Source organism: Manis pentadactyla, chromosome 10 (assembly GCF_030020395.1).
Source record: "Manis pentadactyla isolate mManPen7 chromosome 10, mManPen7.hap1, whole genome shotgun sequence".
Lineage (NCBI taxonomy): Eukaryota > Metazoa > Chordata > Mammalia > Pholidota > Manidae > Manis > Manis pentadactyla.
In genome coordinates, this window is record NC_080028.1 from 90,343,963 (window position 1) to 90,358,583 (window position 14,621).

The 14,621-nt window shown below is 37.6% G+C and overlaps 1 protein-coding gene across 4 annotated transcripts in view; it reads right to left on the minus strand.

Moving 5' to 3' along the window:
• The window catches only part of AUTS2 (activator of transcription and developmental regulator AUTS2), a 1,225,237-nt gene that overhangs the window by 633,270 nt on the left and 577,346 nt on the right, over window positions 1-14,621 (minus strand). For all 4 annotated transcript variants that reach the window (XM_057487216.1, XM_036907884.2, XM_057487218.1 and 1 more), the window contains one exon: window positions 13,941-14,042. In XM_057487216.1, the coding sequence (XP_057343199.1) occupies window positions 13,941-14,042 (102 nt within the window). The remainder of the gene's footprint in view (window positions 1-13,940; window positions 14,043-14,621) is intronic.

The window sequence follows — 14,621 nt, forward strand, 5'->3', positions numbered from 1 at the left end:
CAGTATCAGAAACGAGAAAGGAAAAATCACGACGGACCCCACAGAAATGCAAAGAATTATTGGAGAATACTATGAAAACCTATATGCTAACAAGCTGGGAAACCTAGGAGAAATGGACAACTTCCTAGAAAAATATAACCTTCCAAGATTGACCCAGGAAGAAACAGAAAATCTAAACAGACCAATTACCAGCAACGAAATTGAAGAGGTAATCAAAAAACTACCAAAGAACAAAACCCCCGGGCCAGATGGATTTACCTCGGAATTTTATCAGACATACAGGGAAGACATAATACCCATTCTCCTTAAAGTCTTCCAAAAAATAGAGGAGGAGGGGATACTCCCAAACTCATTCTATGAAGCTAACATCACCCTAATACCAAAACCAGGCAAAGACCCCACCAAAAAAGAAAACTACAGACCAATATCCCTGATGAACGTAGATGCAAAAATACTCAACAAAATATTAGCAAACCGAATTCAAAAATACATCAAAAGGATCATACACCATGACCAAGTGGGATTCATTCCAGGGATGCAAGGATGGTACAACATTCGAAAGTCCATCAACATCATCCACCACATCAACAAAAAGAAAGACAAAAACCACATGATCATCTCCATAGATGCTGAAAAAGCATTTGACAAAGTTCAACATCCATTCATGTTAAAAACTCTCAGCAAAATGGGAATAGAGGGCAAGTACCTCAACATAATAAAGGCCATCTATGATAAACCCACAGCCAACATTATATTGAACAGCGAGAAGCTGAAAGCATTTCCTCTGAGATCGGGAACTAGACAGGGATGCACACTCTCTCCACTGTTGTTTAACATAGTGCTGGAGGTCCTAGCCACGGCAATCAGACAGAATAAAGAAATACAAGGAATCCAGATTGGTAAAGAAGAAGTTAAACTGTCACTATTTGCAGATGACATGATACTGTACATAAAAAACCCTAAAGACTCCACCCCAAAACTACTAGAACTGATATCGGAATACAGCAAAGTTGCAGGATACAAAATCAACACACAGAAATCTGTGGCTTTCCTATATACTAACAATGAACCAACAGAGAGAGAAATCAGGAAAACAACTCCATTCACAATTGCATCAAAAAAAATAAAATACCTAGGAATAAACCTAACCAAGGAAGTGAAAGACTTATACTCTGAAAACTACAAGTCACTCTTAAGAGAAATTAAAGGGGACACTAACAGATGGAAACTCATCCCATGCTCGTGGCTAGGAAGAATTAATATCGTTAAAATGGCCATCCTGCCCAAAGCAATATACAGATTTGATGCAATCCCTATGAAACTACCAGCAACATTCTTCAATGAACTGGAAGAAATAATTCAAAAATTCATATGGAAACACCAAAGACCCCGAATAGCCAAAGCAATCCTGAGAAAGAAGAATAAAGTAGGGGGGATCTCACTCCCCAACTTCAAGCTCTACTATAAAGCCATAGTAATCAAGACAATTTGGTACTGGCACAAGAGCAGAGCCACAGACCAATGGAACAGACTAGAGAATCCAGACATTAACCCAGACATATATGGTCAATTAATATTTGATAAAGGAGCCATGGACATACAATGGCGAAATGACAGTCTCTTCAACAGGTGGTGCTGGCAAAACTGGACAGCTACATGTAGGAGAATGAAACTGGACCATTGTCTAACCCCATATACAAAAGTAAACTCAAAATGGATCAAAGACCTGAATGTAAGCCATGAAACCATTAAACTCCTGGAAGAAAACATAGGCGAAAACCTCTTAGACATAAACATGAGTGACCTCTTCTTGAACATATCTCCCCGGGCAAGGAAAACAACAGCAAAAATGAGTAAGTGGGACTATATTAAGCTGAAAAGCTTCTGTACAGCAAAAGACACCATCAATAGAACAAGAAGGATCCCTACAGTATGGGAGAATATATTTGAAAATGACACATCCAATAAAGGCTTGACGTCCAGAATATATAAGGAGCTCACACGCCTCAACAAACAAAAAACAAATAACCCAATTAAAAAATGGGCAGAGGAACTGAACAGACAGTTCTCCAAAAAAGAAATACAGATGGCCAACAGACACATGAAAAGATGCTCCACATCGCTAATTATCAGAGAAATGCAAATTAAAACTACAATGAGGTATCACCTCACACCAGTAAGGATGGCTGCCATCCAAAAGACAAACAACAACAAATGTTGGTGAGGCTGTGGAGAAAGGGGAACCCTCCTACACTGCTGGTGGGAATGTAAGTTAGTTCAACCATTGTGGAAAGCAGTATGGAGGTACATCAAAATGCTCAAAACAGACTTACCATTTGACCCAGGAATTGCACTCCTAGGAATTTACCCTAAGAATGCAGCAATCAAGTTTGAGAAAGACAGGTGCACCCCTATGTTTATTGCAGCACTATTTACAATAGCCAAGAATTGGAAGCAACCTAAATGTCCATCAATAGATGAATGGATAAAGAAGATGTGGTACATATACACAATGGAATACTACTCAGCTATAAGAAAAGGGCAAATCCAATCATTTGCAGCAACATGGATGGAGCTGGAGGGTATTATGCTCAGTGAAACAAGCCAAGCGGAGAAAGAGAAATACCAAATGATTTCACTTATCTGTGGAATATAAGAACAAAGGAAAAACTGAAGGAACAAAACAGCAGCAGAATCACAGAACTCAAGAATGGACTAACAGGTACCAAAGGGAAAGGGACTGGGGAGGATGGGTGGGTAGGGAGGGATAAGGGGGGGAGAAGTAGGGGGGTATTAAGATTAACATGCATGGGGGGGTAGGAGAAAAGGGAGGGCTGTACAACACAGAGAAGGCAAGTAGTGATTCTACAACATTTTGCTATGCTGATGGACAGTGACTGTAAAGGGGTTTATAGGGGAGACCTGGTATAGGGGAGAGCCTAGTAAACATAATATTCGTCATGTAAGTGTAGATTAGTGATAGCAAAAAAAAAAAAAAAAAAAAAAAAAAAAAGGGCAGCTCCTGTGTGGTAACCTCCAACGAGTTCTACACAAGGGTATAAAGGGCATATAAAAGTGTAGGCAAAGGGTCTGTTTGTGTTTATACAGAGGATCAAAGCCTAATTGGGCTACCCCGAAAATGAACTAAGATACGATATGAAAAAGAACTTCCAACATCTGCACCCTCTGGAAGACTCATGCCAGAAGATGATCATCAAAAAACCCCAACAAAGATCCACGCACTGCTACAGCTGTAGATGCACTCATCCCACCAGTTCCTGGACCTGCCATGGGAATGAGAAAGGAGATATCTAAGCTGGCCTGTGCATACAGTAAAACAACAAAATTGGACTGGATCTATACTGTTGGAACTCAACCAAGAATTTGGAGAAGTGCAAATTGTAGCGCTCCAAAGTCTTACAACTACAAACTATTTATTGTTAAAAGAACATATGGCATGTGAACAGTCCCCAGGAATGGGTTGTTTTAATTTGTCTGATTTCCCTCAGACTGTTCAAGTTCATTTGGACAATATCCACCATATCATAGATAAGTTTTCACAAATGCCTAAGGTGCCTAACTGGTTTTCTTGGTTTCACTGCAGATGGCTGGTAATTACAGATATGCTTTGGTTATGTAACTATACTCCTATTATGTTAATGTGTGTGTGCAATTTAAGTAGTAGCTTAAAACCTATACATGCTGAAGTTACTCTACAAGAAGATATATCAAAGAAATAATCAATCTTCCCATGTTTTCTTCCGCCTGCTACTTCTATAGCTTTTCTTCTTCCTTCCAAATTACAACCCTTAAATAGAATTCATGCCTCATATCAAATTTACCGAGTATCATAATTCTTCCAAGTGGTAAAGATACCTCAAGACAAATGCTGGGCATAGAAGCCACAGGGCATAAATATGCAAAGAAGTAAAAAGCTAACTTTTTCAAACAATAAGGCTTCTCTCTCACTTACCAACTTCACATTTCCCTGTATGGCCCCGGAAGATGACTGGTTAGCCAGAGACGGGTAAGATTCCTCAAGGGAGGAACAACCTAAGACAGGCACAGTCGCAGGGGGGCCATCAGGTGAGAAATTGGGGATCAACAGAGGTGAGGCTTAGAACCTCACCCCCCCGTTCTGAGAGAAATCTTCTGCATACGTGGATGTTTTATTGCCCTGGTCTAGCTTGGATTAACACATAGTCTACAGGCACACACCTGATCATCTACATGTGCTCTCTTACAACACTAAACTATGTTTTCTACCTTTATCTTGTATCTACCTACCACTTCAGCATTTTATTAAAAATAATAATAATAAAGAGAGAAATGTGGTATCCACATATAAATCAAGTATAAAAACCAAATGAGTATTCATATTTGAACTGACTGTTTATAGTTCATAATGCATGAGCAAAACCGAAAGTTTCTGTGATGACTGCCCTTGTACTGTTCACTATGTAACTTATTCATTATGTAAGAATTTGTTCTACATGTAAAAACTTGTTTGTTATGCCTCAGAAGATTGGAGACTGACAAAAATTAGGCTTGGGGTGGAATAATGATTGTGCATTGAGCATTGACTCCCCTATACAGAATTTTATTGTCGTTAACAACCATTTGATCAATAAATATGAGAGATGCCCTCACAAAAAAAAAAAAAAAAAAAAAAACCAGTAGTGATCTTTGACTCCATATCTTCATTCCCAATAGTCACTACAACAGTTAATTACAAATTCCCTTATAAGTAAAAGTAGGAGGCATCTTTACTGTAAAATATTGTGTGGGTAGGCGTTGCCCTGGTACCCCAGAACATCATTTTGTGTCTTGACTTGTCAAAGGCTTTCATCTCAGCAGATTTCAGATTGCAATAGGTCTGATGGATGTGTAAGACTCAGCAACTTCAGAACTGCTCACATGAAGGAAATAGTGGCTGGAGTTTTGGAACATCTCACTAAATGCCAACTACTTTTCTTTCATTCTTCCTTCCTTCCTCTCCCTTCTTTGTTTCTTTCTTTCCCTTTCCCTTCCTTCCCACCTTCCCTCCCTTCCTTTCTTTTCTTTCTTCTTTCTTTTCCTTTCTTCTCTTTCTCCCTCTCTCTTCCTTTCTAATTTCTCCTTTAATCTTTTAATAATGTTGCAAAAAGCATGAATTTTAATACTTAATAAGCAACATGAACACAAAGTATTTCATAGACTGGCTTGACATAAGATTGGCAGGATTGTTACAGCCCTAATTTTTTTACATTATTTTATTGTGGCAAATATATATATAAATATATATAAAAGGTTTGACATTTTAAAAGTGTACACTTCAGATGCATTATTCACATTCACAATCTTGTGCAAATGTCACAACTATATATTTCCAAAACTATATCATCACTCCAAATAGAAACTTTGTAACCATTAAACAATAACTGTCCACCCCTCACACTCTGCCACCATGACTACCAGTCCTGGTAGCTCCTATTTATTTTCTGTCTGTAGGATTTTGCTTATTCTAGATACCTCATATAAGTGAAATTTATCTTCTTGTGTCTAGCTTCTTCACTTAGCATAATGTTTTCAAGTTTCATCTATGTTGTAGTATTGTAGCGTCTATGAGAACTTCGTTCGTTTTCATGGATAAACACTATTCAATTGTCCACACATATCAGTCTTTGTTTATTCATTCATCTGTTGGTACACACTTAGGTTGTTTCCACCTTTTGGTTGCTGTAAATAATGCTACAGTGAAAACGGGCATATAAGTATCTCTCTGAATAACTGTTTTCAATTTCATTAGGTAATAATACCTAAAAGTGGAATTTGTGGGGTCATACTGTAATTCTATATTTAACTTTTCGAGGAACTGCCAAGCTGAGTTCCACAATGACTACACCATTTGCCTTTCCCGTAACAATTACGAGGATTCCAACTTCTCCATACCCTTGCCAAAACTTATTTTCCTTTTTAAAAAATATAACTATTGTAGATGTAAAGTGATATCTCATTATCGTTTTGATTTGCATATCCTGAGTAATTATGATGATGATCATCTTTCATGTGCTTATTGGCCATTTGTATTATCTTCTTTGCATAAATGTCTGTACAAGTCATTTGCTCATTTTGAATTGGGTTGTCTTTCTGTTGTTGAGTTGTAGGAGTTCTTTATGTGTCTAGATATTAAACACTTCTCAGTTATATAATTTCCAAATATTTTCTCTCATTCTTCAGTCTTCTTTTAACTTTCTTAATGATGCCCTTTGATACATAGAAGTTCTTAATTTTGATGAAGTCCAATTTTCTATTTTCTCTTGTTGCTCATGCTCTTGATGTCATCAAAGAATGAATTGTCAAATTTAAAGTCATGAAGATTTGCCCATTTGCCCTCTTCTAAGAGTTCATGGTTTTAGCTTTTGTACTTAGGTCACTGATTCATTTTGAGTTACTTTTTGTACAGGACATTATGCAGGGTACAACAAATAGATGAGAAAATCTATTTGTACCAGCACCATCTATGAAGAAAATTCTTTGCCAACTGAATGGACTAGGAACTCATATAAAAAAATCAGCAAGCCAAAACGGAGAAGGGAGGGAGTGGAAGGCCTGGGACTGCTGAATACCCAGCTCCGGAGATCTGCTCTGGGAGCACAAACCTACATTTCATGGTGCTTTCATGAGACTCGCATGACTGCCGGGTTGGAAAGATAATATTGGAAGAATTCCTGTAGAGACTGAGATTCCAGCCACTTGTGGAAAGCAGGGATCCATATTCGGCTGCTCTGGGACAAAAGCTTATACCTGTGTGATTGGCCCACTGGTTCAGGCAGTGGAGACAGGCACAGGAGCCAGAAAGGGGGAACAGCTCTTTCTTCCCCCCAGGCACCAATACCGCTCCCCTGAGACCCCCAATGTTGCTTCAGGGGCTGAGCAGCTCCAGAGTAGAGCTTCTGGGCACTAGAGGGCGCCATACACAAACATGAAACGCCAAAGGAACCTGGTACAGAGTATAATTAATATAACTAAGGAGAAAGATTTAAATGACATGGACCTTATGGCTCTTCCTGAAAGGGAGTTCAAAATAAAAATCATAAACATGTTAATAGAAGTATGGAAAGATATCCAAGAACTGAGGAATTAATTCAGGTCAGAGATCCAATTGCTGAAGAGCACGATGGAGGGTATTAAAAGCAGGTTGGATACAGTGGAGACGATAAATGAAATAGAAACTAGAGAAAAGGAATAAAAAGAAGCTGAGGCACAGAGAGAAAAAAGGATCTCTAAGAATGAAATAATATTGAGAGAACTGTGTGACCTATCCAAATAGAACAATATTTGCAATATAGGGATACGAGAAGAAGAAAAGAGAAAGGGATAGAAAGTGTCTTTGAGGAGGTAGTTGCTGAAAACTTCCCCACTCTGGAGAAGGAGATAGTCTCTGAGGCCATGGAGACCCACAGATCTCCCAACACAAGGGAACCAAGGAAGACAACACCAAGACACATAGTAATAAAATTGGCAAAGATCAAGGATAAGGACAGACTACTAAAAGCAGCCAGGGAAAGAAATAAGATCACATACAAAGGAAAGCCTATCAGGCTAATATCAGAATTCTCAGCAGAAACCTAATAGGCCAGAAGGGAGAGGCACGATGTATTTAATACCATGAAGCAGAAGGGCCTGGAACCAAAATTACTTTATCCAGCAAGATTATCATTTAAATTTGAAGGAGGGATTAAGCAATTTTCAGAAAAGCAAAAGCTGAAAGAATTTACCTCCCACAAACCATCTCTATAGTCTATTTTGGAGAGACTGCTATAGATGGATGTGTTTCTAAGGTTTAATAGCTGTCACCAGAGGAAATTAAACCACAGTAAAGAAAGTAGAACAGCTAATTACTAAGGAAATGCAAAATTAAATTAACTATCCCCAAAGTCAATCAAGGGATAGACAAAGAATACAGAATATGATACCTAATATACAAAGAATGGAGGAGGAAGAAAAAGGAGGAGAAAAAGAAAAGAACCTTTCATTGTGTTTGTATCAGCATATTAAGTGAGTTAAGTTAGACTCTTAGATAGGAAGGAAATTAACCTTGAACCTTTGGTAACCACGAATCTAAAGCCTGCAATGGCAATAAGTACACACCTATCGATAATCATCCTAAGTGTAAATGGACTGAATGCACCAATCAAAAGACACAGAGTCACTGAATAGATAAAAAAACAAGACCCATCTATATGCTGCCTGCAAGAGACTCATTTAAAGCCAAAGACATACACAGACTAAAAGTGAAGGGATGGAAAAAGATATTTCATGCAACTAACAGAGAGAAAAAAGCAGGAATTACAATACTTGTATCAGACAAAATAGACTTCAAAACAAAGAAAGGTACAAGAGACAAAGAAGAACATTACATAATGAAAAGGGAGTCAATCCAATAAGAAGATATAAACATCCATGCTCCCAACACAGTTGCACCAACATATGTGAAACAAATACTAACACAATAAAAAGGGGAAATTGAATGCAATGCATTCATTCTAGGATACTTCAACACTCCACTCACTCTGAAGGACAGATTAACAAGACAGAAGATAAGTAAGGAGACAGAGGCACTGAACAACACAATAGAACAGATGTACCTAACAGACATCTACAGAACCCTACACTCAAAAGGAACAGAATACACATTCTTCTCAAGCGCACATGGAACATTTTCAAGAATAGATCATATACTAGGCCACAAAAAGAGCTTCAGTGAATTCAAAATGACTGAAATTGTACCAACCAATTCCTCAGATCAAAAAGTTAGAAAACTAGAAATAAATGAAAAATCCCACAAACACATGGAGGCATCACAACATGCTCCTAAATAACATATGGATCAATGACCAAATAAAAACAGAGATCAAGCAATATATGGAGACAAATGACAACAATAATTCAACACAGCAAAATCTGTGGAACGCAGCCAAGGCTGTGCTAAGAGGAAAGTATATTGCAATACAGGCCTACCTCAGGAAATAAGAACAATCCCATATAAGCAGTCTAACCTCACAAATATTGAAACTAGAAAAAGAACAACAAATGAGGCCCAAAGTCAGTAGAAGGAGGGACATAATAAAAATTAGAGCAGAAATAAATAAAATTGAGAAGAATAAAACAATTGAAAGAATAAATGAAAGCAAGAGCTGGTTCTTCGAGAAAATAAACAAAATAGATAAACCTCTAGCCAGACTTATCAAGAAAAAAAGAGTCTACACACATAAACAGAATCAGGAATGAGAAAGGAAAAATCACTACAGACACCACAGAAATACAAAGAATTATCAGAGAATACTATGAAAACTTGTATGCTAACAAACTGGATAACCAAGAAGAAATGGACAACTTTCTAGAAAAATACAACCTTCCAAGGCTGACCAAGGAATAAACAGAAAATCTGAACAGACCAATTACCAGCAATGAAAATGAACTGGTAATCAAAAACCTACCTAAGAACAAAACTCCTGGACCAGATGACTTCACTGCTGAATTTTATCAAACATTTAGTGAAGACCTAATACCCATTCTCCTTAAAGTTTTCCAAAAAATAGAAGAGGAGGGAATACTTCTAAACTCAGTCTATGAGGCCAGCATCACTCTAATACCAAAACCAGGCAAAGACACCACAAGAAAAAGAAAATTACAGACCAATATCCTTGATGAACACAGATGCAAAAATACTCAACAAAATATTAGCAAACCAAATTAAAAAGACATCAAAAAGATCATCCATCATGATCAAGTTGGATTTATGCCAGGGATGCAAGGATGGTACAACATTCGAAAATCCATCAACATTATCCACCACTTCAACAAAATGAAGGACAAAAACCATATAATCATCTCCATAGATGCTGAAAAAGCATTTAACATAATTCAACATCCATTCATGATAAAAACTCTCAACAAAATGGGTATAGAGGGCAAGTACCTCAACATAAAAAACCCATATATGACAAACCCACAGCCAACATTATACTTAACAGCAAGAAGCAGAAAGCTCTTCCTTTAAGATCGGGAACAAGACAAGGAGGCCCACTCTCCCCACTTCTATTCAACATAGTACTGGAAGACCTAGCCACAGCAATCAGACAACACAAAGAAATAAAAGGCATCCAGATTGGCAAGGAAGAAGTTAAACTGTCCCTGTTTGCAGATGACATGATATTGTACATAAAAAACCCTAAATAATCCACTCCAAAACTACTAGATCTAATATCGGAATTCAGCAAAGTTGCAGGATACAAAATTAATACACAGAAATATGTGGCATTCCTATACACTAACAATGAACTAGCAGAGAGAGAAATCAGGAAAACAATTCCATTCACAATTGCATCAAAAAAAAATACCTAGGAATAAACCTAATAACCAAGGAAGTGAAAGACCTATACTCTGAAAACTACAAGACACTCATGAGAGAAATTAAAGAAGATACCAATAAATGGAAACACATCCTATGCTCATAGATAGGAAGAATTAATATTATCAAAATGGCCATCCTGCCATCTATTGATTCAGTGCAATTCCTATCAAAAACTAAAGCATTCTTCAACGAACTAGAGAAAATCATCCTAAAATTCATATGGAACCACAAAAGACTTCAAATAGCCAAAGCAATCCTGAGAAGGAAGAATAAAGCAGGGGGAATTATGCTCCCCAACTTCAAGCTCTACTACAAAGCCACAGTAATCACATCAATTTGGTACTGGCACAAGAACAGACCCATAGACCAATGGAACAGACTAGACAGCCCTAATATAACCCCAACCATATATGGCCAATTAATATATGATAAAGGAGCCATGGACATACAATGGGGAAATGATGACAGCCTCTTCAACAGCTGGTGTTGGCAAAACTGGACAGCTACATGCAAGAGAATGAAACTGGATTACTGTTTTACCCCATACACAAAAGTAAACTCGAAATGGATTAAAGACTTGAATGTAAGTCATAAAACCATAAAACTCTTGGAAGACAACATAGGCAAACATCTAAAAATAAGCATGAGCAACTTCTTCCTGAACCCATCTCCTTGAGAAAGGGAAACAAATGCAAAAATGAACTCATGGGACTACATCAAACTAAAACGTTTTTGTAAGGCAAAGGACATCATCAACAAAACAAAAAGGCATCCTGTAGTATGGGAGAATATATTTGTAAATGACATATCTGACAAGGGATTAATATCCAAAATATATAAAGAACTTACACACTTCAACACCCAAAAAGCAAGTAACCCGATTAACAAATGGGCAGAGGATATGAAGAGACAGTTCTCCAAAGAAGAAATTCAGATGGCCAACAGACACATGAAGAGATGCTCCACATCACTAATCATCAGGGAAATGGAAATTAAAATCACAATGAGATATCACCTCACCCCAGTAAGGATGGCCAGCATCAAAAAGACTAAGAACAACAAATGCTGGTGAGGATGTGGAGAAAGGGGAACCCTCCTACACTGCTGGTGGGAATGCCAGCTAGTTCAACCACTGTGGAAAATAATATGGAGGTTCCTCAAAAAACTAAAAATAGAAATACCACTTGACCCTGGAATCCCACTCCTTGGAATTTACCCAAAGAATACAACTTCTCATATTCAAAAAGACATATGCACCCCTATGTTCTTTGCAGCACTTTTTACAATAGCCAAGATATGGAAGCAACTTAAGTGTCCATCTGTAGATGAATGGATAAAGAAGATGTGGTACACATATACAATGGAATACTATTCAGCCATAAGAAAGAAACAAAACCTACCATTTGCGACAGCATGGATGGAGCTGGGGGACATTATGCTCAGTGAAATAAGCCAGGCAGAGAAAGACAAATGCCAAATGATTTCCCTCATTTGTGGAGTATAACAATGAAGCAAAACTGAAGGAACAAAATGGCAGCAGACTCAGAGACTCCAAGAATGAGCTAGTGGTTACCAAAGGGGAGGGGTGTGGGAGGGCGGGTGGGGAGGGAGGAACAAGGGGACTGAGGGGTATTATATTTAGTACACATGGTGTGGGGGATCACGGGGAGAACACTGTATCACAGAGAAGGGACATAGTGGATCTCTGGCAACTTGCTGCACTGATGGACAGTGACTGCATCGGGATATGGGTGGGGACTTGAAAATATGGGTAAATGTAGTAACCACATTGTTTTTCATGTGAAACCTTCATAAGAGTGTGTATCAATCATACATTAATAAAAAATTTTAAAAAATATCAGCTAGCCAAAGATGTGTGAGTATATATCTGGACTCTCAATTCTATTTCCTTGGTCTATATGTCTATCCTGATGTCAATACCATACTGTTTTAATCACTGTGGTTTTATAGTAAGTTTTGAAATTGGGAAGTGTAAGTCTCCCAACTTTGTTTCAAGATTGTTTTGACCACTAGGGGTCTCAAACCATTCCATACAAATCTGAGTATCTGCTTTTCCATTTTTGCAAAAATGGAAAAGAAGAATTATCCTATGAAAAACTGAAAATTTAGGAATTGTGTTGAATTTGCAAATTGCTTCAGGTAGTATTGACATATTAACAATATTAAGTCTTTCTGTTCATGAATATGGGATATCTTTTGCCAATTTCTTTTGATCCAGTGGAAAAGAGTTTAGGGCAACCAGACAAAAAAGCCTCAGTGAATATACAATAATGTGATCTTGTCCTTTGACCCACTGTGGCTTTCATTTCTCTACTCTGTGATGAAATTACAATTAGTCAATCCTAGAATAGTTTCCAGGGTCAATAACATCTTCTATTAAAAGCAAAACAAAAATCTCAGAACAGCTACTTAAGTCTTATGTATTCATAACTAAGGTAAAAAATTGTTATGATTTGTAATTCAATCACAAAGTTAATGAAACATAAACACATATATTCTTATACACAAACATACTCATATAGCATAAGACTGAGTTAGTATTCTTTCTTTATATAATTGATATTATAAATTAGAAAAAGGGAGGCAGTTATTACTAAGATATTAAAATTATAACAAAAATAATTATACTTTGTTTATTCCACTTAATTCTTATAAGAATTCAATGTTCTATACAGCAAATTTCACCCTAAATCTCACAAGCTTTCTTGAGGGTCACAGGAAGATGGTGTGTCTCTGCACCTTGGATGAAGGAGAAATGAATGAGAAACTACTGTTGGTATCAGTAATAAAAATGTCTCCCTACTTGATCTATTTTATAAAAAAGTTTCCAAGAGTTGTTCTCAAGGGCAAAGATAGGTCAAGAATCCTTCTGCAGGACACATTAGAGAAGAAGGCAAGAGGGCCCAAATAGGGACAGGGAGTTCTCAAGATTGGCCAAGAAGAATCTGCCCTGCTGGTGGATAGGAGGCCAAGAGAGTGGTTAGAGCCAGGTCTAGAGGACTCATAGACCCTTCAAGAAATATGGTGTGTTCTTACAAGGGATTTCCCTTCAGAAACCAGTCAGGAAATTTAATTCCTTCTCTTGCCAAGTAAGTGGTTGGTTATTCATCCCTTCAGAGAAATGAAACGACAGAAAGGGTCTGTTACCAATCTCTTCAGTAAAAGAAATTACAAAGAGCCTATAGTTAAATGATGTCATTTCCCAGTGAAGAATTCGTTCACATGTAACACTGATATTAAAGGCATTATTACTTCCCTTTGCAATCTGTTGCTTCTAAGATGACAAATGATCTTCCCTGCCTTATAATCTGTTAAAATACATTTTAGGTCAAACTAGAAAAGAGAATGACACTACAATGCAATGCTCAAAAGTGTAAACCAAGAAAGGGTGAACTGTGATGCTTGGATATACAAAGTGATGTGAAGGGACGAGAGTTTTGGGGAATTAAGACTTGACAGAGGGGGTGTGTGGTCTCATAGTTTTGCTTTGATTTCTTTCTTTTTCTTTTTTTAAACTTACGTCACTGAGCCTTTCCCGAGAGCTGCTCCTGCGGAAGCCCTTGGATTCTCCACTGGCGCTTTCACTGTCACTGTCCCTGCAGCTGTTCTGCCCTGGCTTGAGCTAAAGGCAAAAGAAAAGAGAAGGAAGAAAAGTGTCAATGGTCTCCTCACACAACTGCTCCTTCACTCCTGTTCTTTAAAACCTGTCATAATAAGCAATTTAAGGTCCTGACCTTCAACATTCTTCTCAGTTTCTGAATAGCGCCAGGCAAGCTTCCATAGAAAGAAACATGGAGAGCCGGATATGCAAAACATGTAACGTAACATGTCAATGTAAATAGAAGACTGATGAGCAACCTTAAATAAACACTTGAAAAGTCAAACAGACATCCATGAATCTTGGAAAGTAATCTTTCCTCAGATTTTTCCTCTGCTCCACTGTGATTTTTTGGTCAATAATAAAAGGACCAAAAACACTGAATAAACTGAAGCCAGATTACAGCAACTATGATTTCCCACCTTATTTCTTCTGTTCTCTTCTGAACAAAAGAAACAGCAAATCAGAAAAACAAAGATGATTTTCTTCTACTAGGAGAAAATGGTAAGATGCTGTATGTTATCCTTTAACCATGAGGAAGACAATGATTGAGTTTTTTAATGTAATATTTTGAATCTACTGCTAGACATTTAAAAGTACCAG